The following is a 23,081-nucleotide window of genomic DNA, read 5'->3' on the forward strand; positions in this document are numbered from 1 at the left end:
GCCTAGCCACCATCGCTCTTTTCAGTGGATTTATTTGTGTGAGCAAGTAGTACATTGCACGGCTGCACCTAAGGGGAACTTATATTGCACTGTCGACGCGCACAAAATGCAGGGACCCTCCCTGGAAGCAGGATTGATGGAGTTCCTTACGGTACCAATCCTGTCGTCTCACAGGATAAGGTACCATAGCTAGCCATACAGAGATCTAGCATTAACATTCCTGCCTTCAGCCCTTCAGCATACGATTGTTCCGGTTTCGGAGGTTCAGCAGAACATGAGTAACTAATGGATTCATAACAAAAGCACTGCTTGAACTTGGGATCTCATATTGGTACCGCAACCTAATATATACATACACACTAAGTTACCACATACACTGCTCATTCGGTTTCTCAGCTTCATCGGTCACTGTCGCCCCAAATTTGCGCCATGAGTTCAGACCATGCTTGGCTGACAGCCAAAGTTTGGCTAGCCAGCATATTGGCATGCCAACATTCGGCAACTCCAAAGCTTGCCAAAAATTGCCAGGTTTCGAGAGGTTGGCAAAGTAAGTTCGTTGCCAACCAATTGATAGCCAATTTTTTGCCTTGCCTGCGTATTGGCAAGCCAATTTCCGACACCAAACCAAGCAGCAGTTACTCCTTCCATAGGATGATCCAGCTACACCTCCAGATTGGCTGGGTGTGCTCTCAGGCATATGTAAGAACCAACAAACTGCAACAAGTAGGATAACAAAATTATGTATTGTCAAACATAAACTGCATCATCTTAAGAAAGAGTATATTTCATGAAACTGTGCGTTCTGTTGAAACTGACGATATAATACTGTGTATGCTTCGAGTGACACACTACACACCCTTTTTGCCGAAATGACTGTGAAACTACAGTTCATATCCACCTTAATTCTAACCATTCAAACGCCATGAAGGAGAAGGCTGCGAGGAGAGATGTGAAATCCGACAGGCTGTGGCAGTGGCTTCAGTTCCTTGGCTATGGCACATTGGCACACTGCATATAACTAGGCTCCTTCTGCTCCGATTTTCACGGCCCACTTGCCATGTGTACTAACAAGAGCTACCTGTGTTCTTTGACTCTGTGCTGGTGTAACAAATCTTAAAGGAAATTACCATGCTATTTGGTCCCACCATGGGTGAAAGCTATGTCAGGAATGCTGTGATGAGCTCAGTCAATGCTGCTCTCCTATCCGGGCTGTGGAAGAAGCACTGTAAAGATCTTATATAGTTCATAAGCACGTTTGAAGATTGGTAAGGATTACTAGGCTACTCAGGATGTGGCAGCAATTATTCAAGGATACTATCATGTTTCCTAAGGATCAGTCCTCAAGCACTTGGCTATATGGAGTTACCAGAGATTGCAATTTTGCAAGGCAACTGAAGATACTGGACATGGCAGAAAGTCCGAAGTCCTGTCCCAGACGACAAGACTGAAACAAATGTGGCATGTCTATGTTGCTGTTCTCAGATTTGGGGAAACATATTATTTTGGTTTCACATTATTTAAGTACTGCTAGCAAACGATATTTGCCATGCTTAAGGTTAAGTATGTGATCAACTGAAGCTAAAAGATTTGCTACGGTTGTGAGCAAACTCTTAAGCCTTGATTAGAAAATTTTGGGGTCGGGGCATTGTCCTGAATTCCCAGGCGGCCTATTTGGCCCCAAAAAATACAATCCGAGTATCTTTGATTAACACCAACAGAACCTAAAACTTGAAAACGACAAGGCAAGCACTTGACTGACCTTTTCAGATAAATCAATGACACCATCTTGGACTTTCTTGTATACTGTTTCTGCGGTAATAACGAATGCCTACATTACATAACAACGTTAAGATAATCTCCAACAGAAAATAAAGTGCAATTGTACACCCAATGTACAAGGGATAAACCATTACCTCTTCAACATTTTGTGTGATTTTTGCAGAGGCCTCCATGAACACCAGATTGTGCCTCCTGGAGAACTTTCGCCCTTCCTCATAGCTGACCGCACGCATGTGAGACAGGTCGCATTTGTTCCCGATCAGCACAAATGTTACGCCGGCTTTCGACAGCTTTCTTGCTCTTGATAGCCATATAGCAATATGATCAAAGGTCTCCCTCCTGAAGCAAGGTCGGTGAAGCGTTAAGGACCATCGGATGCACGAAGCAAACGCCGCAGCAGATATGTTTGACAACCCATTGAGAGGTACCTTGTGATATCATAAACCAAAATGATACAAGCAGCTCTGTAGTAGCATTGGTCAACAGCAGATACGAATGATTCGTGGCCAGCCTGCAAAGCCAAGACATGATAATACGAGATGAATATGCTTCAGAAGAGCAAATTCAACAAGCATGGTACGTAGAAAGACGCCATGAAAAGGCATGAAAAAGCATAATTTAATTGTGTTTTAACCAAACAGTTTGGCAACTATAAAACCTTTACAATTTGAATAAGCAAGAAGTGAGTACATTACAGATACAAAGGGAGGGATCAAGTGTGGCATTAGGGCAGAAATCTTGTTCCTCTCACCGTATCCCAGATGTGAAGCTTGATGCGCTTGTCGTGGACGGTGAGGGTGCGCGTGCTGAACTCGACGCCGATGGTGGGCTCGTGCGCCTCCGGGAACGCCCTGGCCGTGAACTGCCGCTCCAGGCACGACTTCCCGACGCCTGCAACAGTGGATAGATCGCCGTCAGCCAGCACCCCGCGATTCGTACGTGGAACGAGCTAGCCCTGCTCGCCGGCCATGCGGAACGGCGGGTGCCGGATTAGGGACGGGGGGGAAGACGATCGACCTGGGTCGCCGATGACGGTGTACGAGAAGAGGTGATCGTACTGCATCTTCGGTCGCGGATTCGATCGCGACGAGCGACGGCGATCCTCTGTTTGGTGGGATTCGAGAGTTGATCTGATTGGTTGGGGCTCGGCTAGGTTGTGTCAAGGCATCTCCAACGGATGGATGCGGCAGGGTGGGGTGGGGTGCGGTGCGCCAAAACCGCCGTCATGTGCGGTGAGGTTGTTCGGCATCCCACAGCTGCTCCGCCCCAGATGCCAACTCCGGTCAGGAGCATCCAACCACGAGAGGTTGGGCGGCGCAAGGGAGGCCCGGCCACGGCCAGCAACGCCGACGGGCACCATCCGGCGAACCCGGGCCAGCGCTAGAGACAGGGGCCAAAACTTTTGGATCAGGGCCAGCTTCCAACAAACACCTGATGCAGTCGGCCATGGCATCAGTTGCTGCTTCCAACTAATGGAGTGGAAGGCCCTACCAGCATTCATACCCAAATAAATCCATGAAGGCATTCTCTGCCCGTCCACGGAAGAAAAACCCATGGGCAAAAAGTTGTGCCCATGTCCATGCCTGATCCATCGGGTCCTCTCAACACGTATACATAATACCTCAATAAACAGAAGAAAAGAAAAGAAAAAAGCATATCAATTCTAATATTTAGCACTTCAGGTAATAGCAAAGAAGCACAAGTGGCAAACACATAAATTCTCAGTCTCGGCTTCTCACAAAATGACATCGCACGCCATCAAATAAGCACAAGTACAGCCGCGAGACAAACATAAGTGCATCGCAATTCTCATTTATAAATAAAAGGACGACAGTAGCTTCTAGGCATCATCTTCGGTTCTTCGCCTCTTGGCAGACTAGTCTTCGGTTACCATAGATTCAGAGTCATCCTTGAAGTGAACAGATCAAAAGCACAACAATTAAAATCATGGAAATAAAAATAACAAACATTGCAGCATATAAAAATCCAGTGTAAGGAGTGTAATATGTTACCATCATTTCTTCTTCATCATCAAGAACACTCTGAAACACTGCACAGAGGGTCGAATTGCCGTCCCCTAATGCAAAGATACAAGTGATTCAGGAACAAATAGCTATTCTGAAATGTGAAGTAAACAAACGATCGAAATTCAAGAGGATCAATTACCAATCATGTCAGCACGGGACCAAGCCTTCATACACATAATAGCTTCTACCATGCTTGGCGCGAGTTGGCCACGATGTGGACTAAGCAGTCTGCCCTTCGTATTAAAGGCTGATTCTGATATCACAGCTGACGCAGGGATAGGCAATATATCACGAGCAATTCTTTGCAAAGTAGGATACTTTGCACCCCCATACTTCCACCAAGTCATGATGTCTTCGTCTGGCATTCTACGGATAATTTGCTCTTCCAAGTACAAGTCCAATTCTGTCTGCACTGGAGAAGCACCGATAGTAGGCCGTGAGGACATATATCGATCAAATATGTCCATAATGTCATCTTCTCCACCAGCTCCTGAAGCAGCACTGCTAACAGCCTCTGATGTAGCCACAAACCCATCAGCTTCTTGATATTGTTTCAGCAAATCAGTCATTAACTTCCTTATTTTGGCAACTTCCACAGCTGCATGTTCCGTTCCATAGAGAGAACCAAAAATAGCTTGCAACATATGAAGCTTGTACCTTGGATCAAGAACAGTTGCGACAGACATAAGATCAAGTACATCTTTCCAATATTTGTCAAATTTCCGCTTCATTTCCTCAGACATAGTTTGCACAAGCTCACTGTCACTAGCAGCCCATCTCCGTATTGCCAACTGAATGCAACATATTTTACGAAAGAACATATTTGCAGTAACATATTTAGTGCCTGAAAATGACTCGCTGACATCATAGTAAATTTTAAGCCTAACACAAAGTTCCTTGGCAAACTTCCAATCATCTTTGGTTGGACAACAACTAAATGATTTCTCGCGTTCCTTTAGTGTTTCAAAAATCTCAATGTATTCTAATGCAATAGTTAGCATTCTGTATGTTGAATTCCATCTGGTTTTACAATCAAGAAACAACCTTTCCTTGTATTCAATGTTCAGAGTCTGTGCCATTTTTTCAAATTTATCATGTCTCCCAGGAGTAGCTGACCAATATGCAACACTATCACAAACCCGTTCTATACTCTTCTCCATGAGATCCATGCCATCTTTCACAAACAGATTAAGCATATGTGCACCACAGCGCATATGCAGATATATACCCTCCAATAGAAGAGATTTCAGATCCAACTTATCTGGCAAATGTTCCATAGCTTCATCACTTGGTATACAATTGTCCAGAGTCACCGTCGATATCTTTCTCTCGAGATGCCACTCAACAAGGGACTCATGCAGTGCTTGACATATGACTGCAGCATTATGTGGGCAAGGCACATAAACAAACCTGAGACAAATGCAAAGTAAACACTTCAGATTGATACGGTAGTTTTACACTGATTAAGGCAACATCTCAGATTGCGATGATTAAACAAGCATTTCAGATTTATAAGGATTAGAAAAGAACGTTTTTTTACCTCAACATAAAACTCTTGAGTTGCCAAGATTCATCAAGGAAATGTGCAGTGACTACCATGTAACCTCTCTTCTGATGTTCTGCAGTCCACATGTCTGTACTGATGGCGACTCGACCTTTAAAGTCTGCAAAATACTTCACCATCTTATCCTTCTCGGCCGCATGCGTACCCAAAATATCTTTTCTAATGTCATTTCTTGATACCATCTGAAACATTGGTTGTAATGCGTAACACAGTTTCCGAAAACCCGCATGATTGACGATAGACAGAGGGTAATCATGAGCACAGATCATCATCGCAAGATGTTTCCTGGCAACCTCTTGATCAAACAGAATATCCTCCCAATCGGCTTCCCCGCCGTCAAAAGCCTTTGACAACCTTGATTCCTGTGGGGCTGCCAGTGCATGCCAATCAGCACACGACATCAGGTGGTCCTCCAGGTGTGACGTGCCACCTGCAGCTTCTGCAGGAAGAATTTCGGCACAATAGATGCACTCGGCTTTCCATTCCCCATCGACAAACAGTTTCTCGAAATCGCTCCATATGAATGATGGAGAGGTAATATCACTAGCAGTCATAGAACTTACGCTGGATGTTCAGTTTAGTGTTTAAACTTTAAAAATACGGATTTATGGTCATTCAACTTGTTGTATGGTGCAAATACGGTGCTTTCTAATGTGTCCGGCGTAAAAAATAAAGAGTACATTTTTTCGGACAACTCCCTGGATTTTTTTAATAACGCAAAAAAGCCTAGATGAGTATAAAAGATAAATACAAGCCGGGAGGATTCGAACCAACGGCCAACAAAAGACGCGCACACGCTGTAACCACCAGAAACAATGTCATCTATGGAAGGGATAACTAAATCTTGTATTCCTTCTCTTGTAACACGTGGGTCTGTCAACTCTAATGAAATATGATCAGTGCAGCCCATTATGCACCTTCGACTTTTTTTTTGAATGTTGTATGTAAATTATGATCTCAGTAGTAAATAATGTTTAAAATTCACGTGTTATAAATATTGTAAATAGAAATGAAATAAATTTCTTTCAGAACTGTTAATATATTATTTAAAAAATATTTATTAATTACAAAAATGTTTGTATAATTTAGAATAATACAAATACTTGTAAAATTGCAATTCAAAAATACTATTCGAATTGTATGAACAATTCAATAATTGTATGCACATTTGTATAGTTTCATGTTCGTATAGATATTCATAATTAAAAATTTAAACTTTTGATATGAATATACAGTCATGCCTAATATAATACACAGGTTTATATTCAAATGTTTTATTCACAAAGGATTGTTTGTATGCATAATACTCTAACACACCAATATTTGAACATAATTTTATTACTTACATATCTCTCCGCCTCCTACTTTTACTATATATATATATATATATATATATATATATACTGTTCATTAACACATAAAAAATCCATGGAGTTATCAGAAAAAATATATTGCAGCCACTGACATGTGGGCCACTCCCATACTGGCATGCCATGTAGGAAGTTGTACGCCGGATACAATACAAAAGCACCGTATTTGCACCACACAGCAAGTTAGATGACTACAAATCCGTATTTTTAAAGTTTTAGCACCAAACTGAACATCCAGCGCAAGTTACATGACTGCCAGTGATATTACCTCAATGATGGAAGCTTTCTTCTCTTATTGCCAACTCTGACAGACCCATCAGTGGCACCTTGTGATGCTTCTTCAGCACTAGTGTCCGGTGTGGCATCTGGAGTTGAATGTCCAGCCACATCTGAGCTCCGTGCTGCCGGTGCGGCGCTGGTTTCAGAAGATGCCATGCAAACTTGCTCTCAGATATCAACCCTACAAGAACACATGAAGTAGTAAGGTTGGTGCTAACACGAATAGGAATCAGACCTAAAAATCGGAAAACAGGAAGCGTAAATAAATGGCGTACATTGGCTTCATGGCAGAGGAATTAGATCGATACAAACATGAAGCATATACTGATATTATTACCACAAATGTACTTATTCTATCAATCGCGTCAGATCAGGCTAAAATGTCCTCGGTTAGTGTAGCACTAATATCGGATCGATGAAGGTGTGAAGGGAGGGGGAACTCACTGTGGACTCCTCCAGTCCGGTACTCGCGGCTTGCCGACCGTCGGCGGCGTCTTGCTCCGCCGCGCGCCGTCCGTGGTCCTCCTGTGCGCCTGCGCCCCCCGGCCGTGTGCGCTGCTCCACGGCCGGTGGAAAATACGTGGGCGTGGCCGGTGGGCTTCGGCCCTTGCGGCGGCGCTCGTCGGATGGGGAAGGGGGAAAGAAAGAAGAGAATGGGGAGAGACAGAGATGGGTGGCGGCGCGGCGAAACTCGGGGGACTGCCGCCCTTGCTGGAGCACTAGTACGACGATACATCTCTCGGGGTCCACATGTCATACAAAAAACAATTATTATTGACTGGGAGGGTCCGTGAGATTTCCTTGTTCATAGATATCAATATTCATGGATACAACATCTAAAAAAAAATCATGGATACAATTGTTGCTGACCATATTGGTCAGATCATCAGAATGAACACCCAAACAACAAAAGCAACAAAATCAAGATAAGCAAAGGCCATACAAGTGTTAGCCATTATTGTTTAGGGCCTCTTTGATTTGCATATTGGTCAAACTGAACACACTAACAACAAAGCAACAAATTCAACAAAATTAAAGCCATACAAGTGTTAGCCATTATTGTTTAGGGCCTCTTTGATTTGCATAACTCTTAGTACAACAAAGGAATGGAAAAATATGTGAGAATGCAAACTAGTTCAGATTTTTTAAAGTTTTATAGTTTAACGGACAAAATATCATCCGATTTATGTAAATTATATTGAATTGTCAGTTTGCATGAATTTCATCTTGTTTGTATGATATTTGTCAGTCTGGTTTAAATTTTGTTTGCATCGCAAGCAGAGGTATAGGGCAAGCATTGGATGGCCGGCTTGATATCGATGTCCCATACTCGCCGACGGTCAAATACTATGTCCGTTTTGAGGACCAGGGTTGGAGATGACCTGAGTGTTTTAATCCCACAAACTAAACGACCACAGGAAAAATCCTTTGAACCAATATTCACAAAAAAATAATCCTTTGAACCAATGAAGCTCTCTTATCCTCAATGCTGTGCCAACAGACATACAAAGGGACTAATATCAATCCAGATGTCTCACAGAATACCGTACACGCAGCTTGTCATATACTCCCTCTGTCCCAAAATTAACTTTATACTAACTTTAGTACAAAGTTGTTCTAAGCTTACGACACTTATTTTGGAGCGGAGAGAGTAGATGCTTGACCATTTGTGAAGTTCAGTACCGTACAGCTCTAGTCTCAGAGACTAGCATTAACATACGATTGTTCCGTTTTCAGAGGTTTCACGGAACATGAGCAGCTGAGCTAATGGCTTCGTTACAAAAGCACAGCATGAAACTTGGAATCTCATCTGGGCAGCGCAACACCTAATACATACACGCTAAGTTAACAAGTCCAAAAGACCAAAGGATCCTACTGCATAAACTTAGGATTTCACAGCTTCTTCTGCTTCCATTGCCCCATTTTCCGCCATGAGCATTCTGTACACCCTCCTAGAGTATACTGGTCCCACCTTTTTGCTTTCCTCGCCGAGGCTATCTTCATACTTCAGGTCTTTAAGCAAAAGCTCCTTCTCGCGATTCTGATACATAAACCGAGTTATGAGCACCTGAAGGCATTACAGTCAAGCTATTGCAGAACATGGTAAGAGGTTGGCACTCACACTTTTATTGGGATCCATATATACATTCAGAAGAGACCTCATGGTACCATACTTCTTCCAGATTGCCAGGGCTAGCCTTGGCTTGACTTTTGGGATAGCTAGTAAAGACATAAACCTGTCGCAGACGAGAGGAATTAGCACAGGATACCCTGCAAACATGTTACTCTCATCTAAAAAGTTCAAAGTCAAAACTGGTGAGTTAAAAACTACTATGGAACTGCAGTTGGATGGATAGTTGGAGGCTAAGTCAAGTTTTGTTCATGCTTAATATGGCCACAACTAACCTTAAGCAAATTACGCCGACCACAAAACCCTTGTGCACTACCATTTATTTTACAAAAGTTCCACCATATGACTGAAGGTTTATTTATTTATTTTATACCCTAGTCCATTACCATTTGTTGTACAGAAGTATAATTCATTTGTCATATTAGTTTAGACCATCAACCAAAATTCCATTTCGCAAAAGGAAAACAAAGGTAAGGACCAAACTGCAGGTGAACTAATGCAGAAAGTGATAATAGTGGAAATGTGCTCCTTAACATAGATCAAAAAACAGGAACAGAACAGTTTTAAACTTAATAGGGGCAGCCCGGTGCATGTAGCTCCCGCTTGCGCAGGGTCCGGGGAAGGGTCCGACCACTTTGGGTCTATAGTACGCAGCCTTTCCCTACATTTCTGTAAGAGGCTGTTTCCAGGAGTTTTAAACTTAATAGAAAAGGAAAAAAATAACACAGAACATTAAATGGAAATGCCATTTAGTATATACTTCCAAGCACAACTTACCAAGTATCCTTCTTAAGCTGATCTTTATTCACAAAATCATTTGGGACTATCACACCATTAGTTTGCACAGATAACCATGACAATTGCTTCCTGTGGAACAGTTAAAGGGAACATTAATAAAAACATGCAACTGCTACAAACAAACCTGCAACTAGTGGGGATGAAAGTTATATTTGAATTGAACTATCTGACAGTAGCTTATATTGCGTAACACATTTGTAGGCATTAGGAGGTACGTGTTACATTTTTTTTAGAGGGAGAACAGTCGATACAAACTGGCTGCTATATGGAACATCAAGGTCACAATAGAGGAGCTATAACAGAGGTCAGAGATGGAGGCACTGTGTTTTGCTATCTTTCTCGGCAGAAAGTTTACAGTGTTAGAGGTGTGACTTAAGTGTCTAAAGGAACCTTGACATATTTATCCCCTTATTTTGTCAAATGAAGGACCAGCGACTAGCAAAGAAGCATGTGAACTGAAATTCAAATTAGTGAGGCTGAAGTGAAAAAAAAAGGTACCAAACCAGTTCTAATATGAGGTACATCCATCTATAATAAAAAAAGCATGTACATGACAGCTGTAGAAATAAAATGACTGCCTTATACGCAGTTAATAATGTATAATACCAGAATCTAGTACTCCCTCCGTCTAGAATTACTTGTCACAGAAATGGATAAAAATGGATGTATCTAGAACTAAAATACATCTAGATATATCCATTTCTCCGACAAGTATTTCCGGACGGAGGGAGTACATGGCATATGTATACAGGTATACCCTTACTATGATTGAATTGATCTGATATAGAAATGTCTGAACAGGAGCAACCACAGAAAGCAATTAAAGAACAGGGAAGTAAAAAAAACAGATAAAATTGCAAGAAAGAGCAAAGACCATCTGAAGTTAAACATCCTTATCTAAAAATGCAACTTGCCTGAATTTGCATTTTGCAAGACTAGTTGTCAAGCGAACAACGTGCTCTGCTAGTTGATCCTCATCTGCGCAATCCTTGGAATGAACTCTATCGTAGTGTGTTACTAATTTGCACAAAACCTACAAAATAAATCAATTACAAATTTTAGTTAGGAAAGTTCAGGAAAAATCTAATACAGTTGAAAACTGACCTGTTCCACAGGTGAACGTTTCCATCTATTAGAACTGTCGGAATTCTTATACTGGCTTTGCTCTCTGAAATGCCAAAATAAAAGACAAGGCATTTTAGCAAGATTAAACTATGGGAAACTGATATATTTTCTGTACATAAAAGCTACATTAGAGGAAATATTGAATAACATGATGCAGAACAACCATGCAAGTCAGTTCTTTCCTTCCTAGTCATTTTTATGCATCCATGATGTTAGTTATGGTTTATAGAATAAATAGGATAAAAGGACATTACAACCAAGCTATCAGTGGCACGGAAATAGCAGTGGGGAACCCCCCTAGTGTATAGCTCAGGTAAACACACACCAATGAGGAGGTAAAATTAGCATGCCAAAGTTACCAATAATGTTGTCAGCTACTTTCTGCTGTGCACTAAGAACTATCAGTCATTGGCAAAGAAAAGGACCACATAGATAAAACAAAAACAGTTGGCATGGTAATTCAGACTTAGATGAACCAACCTATCATATATATATTTCATCAATTTATGAGTGACATGGCAAATGGTGAAAGTTGGATAGAGACTTTGAGCTTCGAGAACATGATCCAAGAACTTTCCACTGCTTATAAGATCACAGAATTCCTCAGCTTGGAGCACAAATAGGATATATGGCTCCAAAGCTGGCTCCTGCATAAAAGACATGTCACTCTTAGGATATACTCCCTCCGTTCGGAGATAAGTGACATGGTTTTAGTTTAAATTTGTACTAGAACCATGTCACTTATTTCTGAACGGAGGTAGTATATAAACACGATGAGGTCATGGTACTGACATTTGCACAAAGATATACCCTCTCCTTCCGAAAATATAAGGTGTGGTTGACTTTTCAAGGTCTTTGATGCACGACTTTGACCATTAATATATACCAAAGTGCATTGATTGAACATGTATAGATTATATCTGTCATATTTGTCTTGCAAAATAATTCTAGTACATGTCTTTTAACTCTTTATAATAATTTTGTAGACATGCAATAAGTAAAAAATCATAGTCACAGTTGTGTGATGAAGACCGGAAAAAGTCAAACGCGCCTTATATTTTGGGAAGGAGGGAGTACCATTTTAGGGCATTCATGACGTGGTTACAATGATAATGAATTTTCCATTCCGTGTTGCCTTGGCTCTATGTCTTGTTGCAATTTTGCGCCACAAGACCATGTACAATGCAACGTGCTGAGAGAGGTGCTTGTAAAAATAAACCCTTTTTTGCTTAAGCACCGGTGCTTGTTTTTATAACAGAGGTGCATAAGTAAGCATTTGTGCTATACAAATAAATACTCATGCAAGTTTTGGAAAACACTCCCACAAGGACACAAATATAAAGTTGAACATGATCAATTTCATATTTTGTGCATTGAAATATTGAAGGAACTGAAGTATGAATTAGGCATGGGCAGAATTGACTGACTACTTAGCTACATGACTAGCACTATCTAAATCATAAGCATGTTTATGTCAGGTCTGTAAGGATACATCTAATCACCTACCAAGCATAGATAAAATTTAACCCCAAAAAAAAGCAAACTGTATTTTTCCCAAGAATAAGTTTTACCATTTTAGAAAGGCATGTTGTTGAGCATCAACTAAGTTATAGCACAGAAGTAAACAATTAGGTCACTGAGCCAGCACTAATAAGAAAATCTGAGTTCTGGCCTTCTGGCGCTGGGTCACAAATCCTTACAAACTAAACTTGACCAAAGAAAGTAACGTCACAATATGACAGCTACCATATGACTGATAAGCACCTGATCATTTGGAGAAACCATCTTCCACAAAATTGATCCCCTCATTGGATTACGCTCAACATGATAGGAAAGTTTCTTTTCTGAAAACATTGTCAGGAGAGCACCTGGTTGCAAAGGTCCAGTTATGTCAGCAGTAAAGAAAGTTAAAGACGATGCATGATAGTAGATACTAACATGGCATTTCGATATGACTAGCTTGATTTGTCATTGTTTAGTATACCTCCGATTGAGCCAGTTTCTATGACCTTTGAGTCGATCTTGGCGACAATGGATTCTAAAGCACGTTTGCCTGAAGCCCATTCTGCTTTTTCTTTGGCCGACTTCTTTTTCTCTGCTTGTTGAATTTTATTAGCTTCTTTCTCCAACCTTTTTTCCTGCAAATATATAGCACCCTCTCAGTATTCTCTATTCACTGTCAAACGCCACAACAAACATGTTCCTCTGTAAAATACTTTACAAGCCAAACCTCTCGCTGTCGTTTCTTCTCTTCAATCATTTTATCTTTCTCTTCTTTATTTAATCTCTTCTGTCCCTATATATAATACACAAAAGCCTCTTATTTAAGTTGCATCTTTTGTGAAACTGAACTAATAAGTTGCATGCTCAATCAGCCAGACATGTTTTACCTTTCTTTCTTTGATCGGTGGAGCATTCTCTTCCATGTTGTCGTCATCCTGTTCTTGCGGAGAAGAATTTCCACAGGGTAAAATCAACTTGACCAATGGCTCTGTGGTCCCAAAGTCATCCAACTCATCATCACTGTCCAGAGATATTGGACAAGAAGCTCCTGTAAGGCACAAATAAGAGTTACTTGGTCACTCCTACAGAACTGTACACAAATTATGATGAGTCCAGACACCAAAACATGCCTTCATCAAGTAATTCATGAGTGGGGATAGAGTGTCTCCCACATAAGAAATGAAAAAAAGAACTCTCTAAGAGCTAGGAGTTGAGACTCTTGGTTTTGGTATAAATGGGATATGGGTATCTAACAATAAATAGTACTATAAGTGGGCAGCTGGGTAAGTGGATATACAGTGTAAGTGTTATCACTTATCAATGAACCAACGTGTTATCCAGAAGCCAAATATGATAGAGATGAACTTGAGTGGTCAAAAAGCCCATTTATTCTCCATGAACTCAATACAGGATTAGTGATTTCATGTTTCCTTGGTCAGTTAAGTCATCGAAGGAAATTGCTGCTGTTTGTCCTGCATGTGACAGATGTTGAAACAAATGTGGACCAATAAATCAGCTCAAACTGCGCAGCACAGCGAACAACGGATATCTTGCCTATCTGGTGTAGAAATTACCGGTCACAGTACAAGCATTAACTTTCACAAAATCGCCAGCGTAGTCCGATAGACACAACACTTTAAGCAGTGTATCATTAAAATTCTTAGAAAAACTGCCTCGCTTGATGAGGAGGAGCTACATGACTTGCATCCTAACGCATGACTAGAACTAATTTCATATATTTTGCCACACAGCAACTTCAATAAATAAATCAGGTATTACTACTTCATAGTGCTCAGCAAGACGGTCACCACTCAGTTCTCAGATCTAGAAAAGGAAAAGGGCTAAAAGCTAAGTCGAGAAACTTCACCAGAGGATTCATGCACGCGGCCAGTCGAAGAGGAGCCTGGGACGCTGGAGGACCCAGTCGAGCGCGGGGTGGCGTACGCTGGCGGTGTCGCCGCAACAGCAATGTCCGGGATCTCCGGAGCGAACGGCGAGGGAGGCGTGTCGTCGAGGAGCAGGATCGGCGTCGGGGACGGGCGCCGCCTCGGCGGGGGAGGGGGCGTGTCGTCGTCGAGGACGATCGGGGTCGCGGACGCGGATGCGGAGGCGCGCCGCTTCGGGACGGTCGGGGAGGGGGTGAAGGCATCGAGGAAGTCGAGAGAGTCGAGGGCCGCCACGGGCGAGGGAGTGGCGCGCCTCTTCGGGGCGGGAGGGGAGGGGGAGAAGGCCCCGAGCCAGTCCGGAGAGTCGAGGACCGCCGCGGTCGATGGAGTGGCGCGCCGCTTCGGGGCCGGCGGGGAGGGGGAGAAGGCCCCGAGGAAGTCCGGGGAGTCGGCGGCTGCCGCGGGCGGGGGAGTGGCGCGGCACCGCCTGCCTGAGAGGAGCGCGGGACGGGAGGCGGCCACGCCGACGCCGTCGTCGTCGTCGTCGTCGATGATCTCGACGACCGGGGCCTGGGGCGCCATCGTCGCTGCCGAGGTTCCGCGCACGCAGTTGGATTTGGGGATTCTGGGGCGGTTTCTGCCGAGATGGCGGGCTTTTCGATTTTTGGGGGTTTCGCGGTTCGGTGGATTGGCTTCTCTGAGACGGCGGCGGGCACTTTGGATGGAAAAAATAATAATACTCCCACGTTTCTTGATATAAGGTGTATAGATTTTATAGAAAAAGTTCAAAATATAAGATGTCTTGCGTTGCACCACTCGTTTGAATAATTTTTTTAGGAATTTGATTACATTTACTTATATTAGGCAAACTCCTCTATTTTTCTCATGTCAATTAGTCAGGTGTAATCTCACCCAAAACTTGTGAAATTTTTACTCCACGTACGTTCTTTAATTTTCATGCCAAAAACTATACACCCTATATTTACAAACGAAGGGAGTAATAAACAAGGATCTCTGAGACAGAGCAAATCACTGTTGCTCGCGAGACTATACCTGGCCATCTACCGGGCCAGACCGGGCCTACTGAAGCCCGTGATAGAAAACCTAGGCCCGAGCCCGGACCGGCCCGGTCACCGGGCTTGATTTTTGGGCCCAATTCCGGCCCGAAAGTGTTAAAGCCCGTCGGGCCACGGGTCGGGCCCCTTCAGTAAATCACAAAAAACAGCGGGCCTAGACCCGAGCCCGGCCCGGATGCAGCGTCGGGCCAAGCTGGTTCGGGCTTTTTCATGTCGGACCGGGTCGGGCCAACCGGGCTGGGCTGCCCATGGCCAGGTCTATTGGTGACTGATGTATGAACCTATCCCGATGTCATGGCCGAAATTGACTTTTGGTTCAGCAGGTCCCATCTCTTCCGTTTCAACATTGTCAGTGGATCGTATAAAATCTATAGTTGATCTCGCTAATGTAATTAACATGCAACTATGCCATCTCAAGTGTAACTATGCATCAGAAAAGGCTCATCTTAAAATGCAATCATGCATGCAAAAAAAACTTAAGGCCTCCTTTTTTGCGGGTGAAAAGAGTGTACATTAATTAAGTAATGTGTCTACACTCAGTTTCACAAATCATACATAAATCCTCTGGCCCAGAACTAAACCAAATGGTTGTACGCTGAGAACATCGTCCCATATGCGCCATATAGTGAGCAGCAGCATTACATGGCCTGCCTACATGCACGATTTTGTGACATCGAATGCCATGCAGCAGGCTCTTCACCTCCTCTACCATATTAGCCACAGCTGATCGATTCATGCATATGTCATTCAGCATGTCCACTGCTTCTTTACAGTCAAGTTCAATGATCAGGTTGTTATCAGTGTGAGCGAGTGCTAGACCGATTCCTTCGAGGCAAGCAGCTAGCTCCGCCTCAAGCGGCGAGTAGCATGAGCGGAGATAACGACAGGACGAGAAAATCACAGCTCCCTTGTCGTCCCGCAACACCATTCCAGCTCCTCCCGTACTCTCTCCATGCACATAGGAGCCATCCACATTGAGTTTTGCGCATCCAACAGGAGGCTTCATCCACCTATGCACCTCTGTTTCAGCATGTGGCGACCTGGTCTGAATGTTGGTTGGTTGGCCTGCACACTGTAACACCATCTTACCCTTCGTAATATCCCCCTTGGGATACTGTTTTATGCACATAAGGGACTCGATGTATCCATTGAGAAAGCGTCTCGACGTCTCGACGAGTGGCGCTGGCTTGTGATGTGTGACCTCATTCCGGCAGTGCCAAGCATGCCAGAAAGTCATCAAAATGATCATGCGCTGGGTCTTATTGCAGCCGGCTAGGAGGTGTAGTAGCCAGTCCTTCCCGGTGTACTGAATATCAGCTCGAACTGGTAAAGGCCAAGACTCCCTCATGGCGTCCCATAACGCACCCGCCATCGGACATCTGCATACGGCATGGAAAGTATCCTCCCGTTCAACGCCACAAACAGCACACATGTCAGTTTTTTCGACGGTTCTACTTTTTTTATTTTCCATAGTCGCAAGGGTATTCGTAGCCAATCTCCAACCAAAGATCCGTAGTGGAGGAACAGAAATTTTCATATAGTAGCACACTTAGAACCTTTGGTTCAGAGGAGTATACCAAGAGAAAAATGGAATAAACTTTCCTTTGGTCCCTGTTATAGAAAAAAAACTCATAAATTTACAATCCGCTTGGACCTCTCTTTTAAATTCATATGCGAGAAGAACACATGCTAATTATCTTTCCATGTGGTTCTTGATGTTTATTTGACTCTAATTATTAGGATTCTTGTGTTTTCCTTATTCCTATGAACCAAACATCCAAATCCGTAAAATCCATACGTTTTTTCAGTCCCGTGTTTTACACATGCATTTCTATCTAATTCATATGTGTACTTTCATTTCCAAAGAAGGCATAAATGTTTTTCATTACATTATTTATTTACATTTAATAAATATTTATTTGCATTCACGTGTATTTATAGTTTTTGTTCTTTTGTTATTAATTTAAAATATTCATGTACATATAACCAAATCTCGTTGAAATAGATGACAAGCAATTTCCATGGCAACACATAGGATATCGTCTAGTCTACTTTAGGTACCAGAGTATTACATAATGCATGTCTTGATTCATGCAATGGATATGTATTTCGAAAAGAAGGTTCCTAGCATGAACGCCAATTATAGTGAAAAGGGGGGACACATGATAGTCAAACTTAAACACTCATAGAAGAGTTTGAAAATGCAAGAAAGTCATTTCGATAGATTTCTCCACTTATCTTATAGAAGCAAACAATGTAACGTGAACATTTAGTGGCAAACCTACATCTACAGCGGTGGTTCATGAGGCATATGCGGTGCAAATAATGTATGACTATGTGAACATATATAATGTGAAATGTAAACGATGTACCATGTTGTCTGTCATGGTGTGGGGTGGGGCCAATGCCCCCCCCCCTTCCCCTCACACATATATGGGTAGTTCGTCTTCCTAATTCCTAATATTTGAGGGCGGGATACAAGAAATATCACCACTTTAAGGTCTGAATCAACTCCCGCATCAGCCACACTGTCCCGCCTAGCTTTGTAGCGGACACCCGGATCCAGCACCGCTTGCAACCTTATGTGTTTCCGACAAAGGCGGCTTTCCAGACTTGAACCTTTCATTTAGCTGGCACTAGAGTTGATCTTCACACGAGCACAGTGGAAGTGACCTTGAACTTTGCTCCTTGGTATGAAAACTTCATCCAGTAGGTGCAAAAAAACACTCGCCTACAATCATTTGAACTCTTCCCGTTTGGTGTGTTTTGGTCGTACACCTGTATCTTGGATCTCATGAGCGCCCTAGAAAGCGACCGACAAGACTTCCATGAATTGTGACCAAACAATCACACTCACATAGCTGGACTCAAAGGGAAAAAAAGAGAGGAAATTGCACAAATACACAACATTTGGCACTGAGGTAACAAAAAACTACAACTCTAGGGGATTTTAGCAAAAAAACAAAACTCTCGGATTAATCAATAACAAAAAAAACCAAATTACTCCGAATAACCACTTCATGCTCAATGTAAAGCATGGGCCCCATGTGTTAAGTGACTAGTGGGACGGCTCAGCACTCTAAAAAATTGCAATATTCAAAGTAAATAAAGTAAATATTTTTAAAATGATAATAAATAAAAAATAAAAAATGTAGTAATTCAGTCCATCTTAGCTGATCAACCCGTGAAATATTTACCCTATTTTACCTAGTCATTTTAAAGTTTGGACAATTTTTGTATGAGAACTGTCCAAACTTTAAAATGGCTAAGCAAAATAGGCTAAAAATATTCGACATTGATCAGTGAAGATGGATTATTCAATTGAATTGTTTCAAAAAAATTAGTTTTATTTATTTTACCTTTCTTAGAAAATTTGATTTTTTATATTTGAACATTATAAAAGAAAATCAAAGCGCGCTGAGCTCGGTTTGGTTTGGCTCGACTCAAGCCAAGTCGTCCTTCTAGTCAGTTAATACATGGGACCCACATGTCATATTTCTCATTAAATGACTAACCGAAGCAATTTATATTTTTTGTTATTGATTAGTCCTAGAGTTGTGTTTTTTTCTCTTAAAATCCCCTATAGTTGTGATTTTATTTGTTACCTCAACCCCAAATGTTGTGTATTTGTGCAATTTCCACGCGAAAAAAATATGCAGAATCACGAAGAAGCAATTAGCGACATGTACACTTTTTACACACTAATTGTTGGTCAAAATTTCGATCGAAACCCAAATGAAAAATAGTCGACTGTTGATTAGACACACCCATCTGCCTGTCTGTCATGAAGTTGCCCCGGAAGTTGTCACAACTCGCAACCAATGCCACTGGTAAGTGGAAAAAACGGTTATTTTTTTCCTTGGGCATTGACTTTGGTTCATGTACAACTATCCCCTCACAAAACAAATGCAAACAAAGCGACTGAGTGGCTAGATCTTCACTCCTCCATCAGGGAGACTTGAGTTCCAATCCTAGCTTCTCCCATTTTCTGTCATTTCTCTTCGAATTTCTTTTGGTGTAGGATAGAGTTGCCTCGCCCAAGCGTCGTTTAGCAGATGGGCTGCACAATGTTGCAATTTTATCCTAGCTACTTCTCAAAATATTCATATCTTTTGAACCCTAACTCTGAATTAAACATGTTGTATATGGAAAACGCCCAGAAAAATGTGTAGTTTCCAAATATGCTATTATTCTGCAAGTTAATTATTTCTAAATTATGTTTAGGATGCATCCTTAATTAATACTTTTATATGATGCATTTTAAAAACGTCTATTATATATGTTTCTACCCATTTAAATTGACTAGATATGATAGTTTCATGCTCTCACAAAAGCTTTTATTGGCGCCATAGGAGATGTACTCCCTCCGTTTAGAATTATAAGACATTTAAACTTTTTCTGAATCAAATGTATATAGACGCGGTTTACCGTGTTTGTTCACTCATTTCAGTAGGTATGTAGTCCATATTGAAATATCCAAAACATCTTATAATTTGAATCGGAGGGAGTATATGCTAAAGGTTGCAACAGGTACATAATCATCCTCTCTAATTCTTTATTTTGCCCAGTGCACAATAACCAACACATATACGATGACGTACACTAAACTACTAATACGAGCTTTATGTAAACCGATGGTTTAATACTGATTTCCATATTATTTGAAATTGTGCCCATAACATTTTGTTTTAAAGATATCAATGTTGATATGCAACCTTAAACACTTGTTATGCATGTTCTTACGGTTTGATTGTATTTGATGCAAATGTCTAGTATGCTTATGCACATGCTGTCATTGTCTCATTGAGAACTAAAATGTACTTTGCTACTTTTAGCCTAACGCACTATTTTTTGGGCATCACTGAGGAGGAAATCCAGCAAATGCGTCTATTGATACGGGAACCTAGGTTGATATTTCTGTTATCTAATAAATTGGACACACCTTCAGTACACTGAAAAAATCGTCTCGCCTTTATGTTTTCTCGCAACACCACTTATCATGTTGTTTCTCGTACGACATCTCGAAATATTTTGAGATTTGATGATGCCGTCAAGTGTGTGTAATCGCACGGCACGTTTGCTAGTGTATTGTAACTCTTGCATTTTAGGAATCATGTGAATCACCCCCTTTGGCTACCTCTTTTGTGCAACTACTTGAAAGAAAGTTGTGATGTGCCTCTTCTCCCACCCTCACACACACCATCTTCCCTTCCCTCGCGTCCTTTTTTATAAACTCCCACTGCCTTCCATACGTCTCTGCCATCCGGCCCTGTCCACTCCACCAAACCACCAGATCACCCGAGCCCATGGCCGGCCCCTCACCGTCGCCCTCCGGCAGCAGCCGCCGCCTGTCGGAGCTCCTGGACGAGCAGCAAGAGCCCTTCTCCCTTCACCTCTACCTCCTCGAGAAGGGCTGCTCCCCCACCACCCTGGACGCGGCCGGAGGCTGCGGCGTTGCGTTACCTTGCTGGCCAAGGAGCAGGGGCACCTCCCCGGCGCCGAGGCGGGTGACGGCCAGCAAGAAAACGCCCGCGAGCGGCCTCCTCTCCAAGCTCCTCCACGGCACGGCGGCGCCTGCATCCACGAAAAGAAAGAAGAAACTGCGGTCGGCCGCCATTGGTCCGTGCTCCGTCGAAGGCGAGAAGGCGGCGAGCAAAAGAAAGAACGCCGTCGAGGCACACACGGCTGAAGCAGCGGACGACGAGGGAGAAAGCTACGAGGACGACGACTCGTCGAAGCAGCTGAGCCCTGTGTCCGTCTTGGAGCGCCGGGCATTCGAGAAGCCGCCGCGGGCGTACGCCGTCGCCGAGAGTAAGCAAGCACGCAGCCCCCATATCCCTTCCTCCGCGCCATTGGTCGTCGATCATGCACTATCGCACTGAGCTCACGCAGCGATACTTGTGACCATCGCAGAGGCCATTGTCGTCTTCAGGGAGCTCCTGGACGCGGCACGCAGGCCCGCGTTGCTCCAGCGGAAAGTTGCCACAGAAAGCAGCAAGTCCGGCGATGTCCCCACGGAGACTTCAACAACGACGACGACGCCGGCGCCGCCCCCCGCACCGGCGCCCACGAGGACCGACCGTGCCACCAGCATTGCACATTTGGACGAGATGTTTGAGGCCAATGGGCACGACCTCGTACCGTTGGACATGCCCGGCGAGAGGGGGGATGCCCTGCTGGGGCGGTGGGACGTCGGTGCCGAGCTAGCGGTTGCAGTGCTGGAAGCGCTGACGGAGGAGGTCGTGACGGAGCTGATGGGGATGGTCCACCATGAAGACGCCAATGCCATCGACGTGAAGCAGTGTTGGTTGCTACCGAACTGCTGATGTTGTGGATATATTTGTCCTCGTATGGGTTTATGCTGGTCTTCTCATTATGATGTTTAAGACTAGTACTTGCTAATCTTACTGTAAATAAAGATTTCCTTTTTTTTGCGGGTGAAATAAAGATCTCCTAACCAGTCTTCAAGAGAGGTACCTGTAAATAAAGACTAGTAGTTTGCTATATTTTTTAAAATCGCCATATGTTGATTAAGGAACACATATGATCGTTCGTTACAAAATTCGTCCAATTTAGTTGCATGTCAATCGTCTCAAAACGAAATTTGGGTGTGTCAATTCTTTTTTTGCGGGTGAGTCAATTATTTTTTTGCGGGTGAGTCAATTCATGGAGTGAAGAAAATAGAAGGCGCAAGGCGCATCAACCTCCCCGTCTATCTTAGGGGCGTTGGGGAAAACATCAACCTCCTTGTCTATCTTAGGGGTGTTGGGGGAAACATGAACCTCCTTGTCTATCTTAGGAGTGCAGGGGAGTGGCAGTATCCTTGTCTATCTTAGGGTGCCAGGGGTGCAGGTTTGTCGGAAAATTTCTGGTGGTTCGCCGGTTTAGAGGGATGGCTGGGTCGGCAGCAAGCATGGCGGTGGGGAAAGGTTGAGGCGAGGGTGGGGCGGCGAGGCTGGCACGGGTGCTTCGGCGGCCGCAGGCGCGATCTATTTTTTCAGAAAAACGTTTGAAGGAAGAAGACATATTCTGGTTCATTATATTTTTCATGCAACGCTTCAAACTGATCCAAGCCAAATCCATTGACCCAAAAACGAAATTTTAGTCTATTGGCTCCTAGCCATTCCCAAATTCATCACACAGAACAAAACATTACCGACAAGGAAACCATCCTCTCTAGAAACTAACCCTTATTTAGCAATCTCATGGGCCACTCTATTGCCGGCTCAAGGCTCTTCAAATCAACAAAAGTTGGCTTGTCTTGAAAAATGTTAGACATGTAATTTTTCACATGGTTGGTGTGTGCATGTCAATGGCGACATAAAAACCCCGCTAAAGATGGCCCAAGCACCGCTTCCTACACACCAAAGAAACGGAGTGGAATTTCCATAATAAAGATAACAAAAGTGGTCCCTCGCCACAAAACTGGTGCTTGCAAAAACTTCTTTCATCACATAGCTAGCATCCGTATTAATCTTGATGGTTTTGTCGTGTGCCGTCATCTAACCCGCACAAGGTAAAACAAGCGGAGGGCACAAACATA

At 43.1% G+C, this 23,081-nt stretch overlaps 4 protein-coding genes across 4 annotated transcripts; 1 reads left to right on the plus strand and 3 right to left on the minus strand.

Moving 5' to 3' along the window:
* Positions 1-660: 660 nt before the first annotated feature.
* LOC125538143 (ras-related protein Rab-2-A-like) lies at positions 661-3,297 on the minus strand. Its single transcript, XM_048701440.2, has 6 exons — positions 2,797-3,297; positions 2,531-2,670; positions 2,208-2,290; positions 1,914-2,118; positions 1,760-1,828; positions 661-714 (listed from the first exon to the last, which is right to left on the minus strand). Exons 1-6 carry the CDS (start codon positions 2,840-2,842, stop codon positions 661-663), a joined length of 597 nt encoding a protein of 198 aa, XP_048557397.1. The 5' UTR covers positions 2,843-3,297.
* A 126-nt stretch (positions 3,298-3,423) lies between these two features.
* On the minus strand, positions 3,424-7,824 carry LOC125534322 (zinc finger BED domain-containing protein RICESLEEPER 2-like). Its single transcript, XM_048697575.2, has 5 exons — positions 7,464-7,824; positions 5,347-7,200; positions 3,946-5,216; positions 3,792-3,856; positions 3,424-3,688 (listed from the first exon to the last, which is right to left on the minus strand). The coding sequence occupies exons 2-5, from the start codon at positions 5,922-5,924 to the stop codon at positions 3,656-3,658; spliced, it is 1,947 nt and encodes a 648-aa protein (XP_048553532.1). The 5' UTR covers positions 5,925-7,200; positions 7,464-7,824; the 3' UTR covers positions 3,424-3,655.
* Positions 7,825-8,704: 880 nt separating this feature from the next.
* Positions 8,705-15,161, minus strand: LOC125540083 (crossover junction endonuclease EME1). The gene is made up of 11 exons (XM_048703661.2): positions 14,444-15,161; positions 13,464-13,624; positions 13,304-13,369; positions 13,058-13,211; positions 12,838-12,941; positions 11,554-11,720; positions 11,053-11,116; positions 10,863-10,981; positions 9,928-10,017; positions 9,142-9,256; positions 8,705-9,060 (listed from the first exon to the last, which is right to left on the minus strand). The coding sequence occupies exons 1-11, from the start codon at positions 15,042-15,044 to the stop codon at positions 8,905-8,907; spliced, it is 1,797 nt and encodes a 598-aa protein (XP_048559618.2). The 5' UTR covers positions 15,045-15,161; the 3' UTR covers positions 8,705-8,904.
* Positions 15,162-20,783: 5,622 nt separating this feature from the next.
* On the plus strand, positions 20,784-22,004 carry LOC125534323 (uncharacterized). Its single transcript, XM_048697577.2, has 2 exons — positions 20,784-21,349; positions 21,452-22,004. The coding sequence occupies exons 1-2, from the start codon at positions 20,845-20,847 to the stop codon at positions 21,862-21,864; spliced, it is 918 nt and encodes a 305-aa protein (XP_048553534.1). The 5' UTR covers positions 20,784-20,844; the 3' UTR covers positions 21,865-22,004.
* The last annotated feature ends 1,077 nt before the right edge of the window (positions 22,005-23,081 follow it).

This window comes from Triticum urartu, chromosome 2A (genome assembly GCF_056163025.1).
Source record: "Triticum urartu cultivar PI428250 chromosome 2A, HENAU_Tu73, whole genome shotgun sequence".
Lineage (NCBI taxonomy): Eukaryota > Viridiplantae > Streptophyta > Magnoliopsida > Poales > Poaceae > Triticum > Triticum urartu.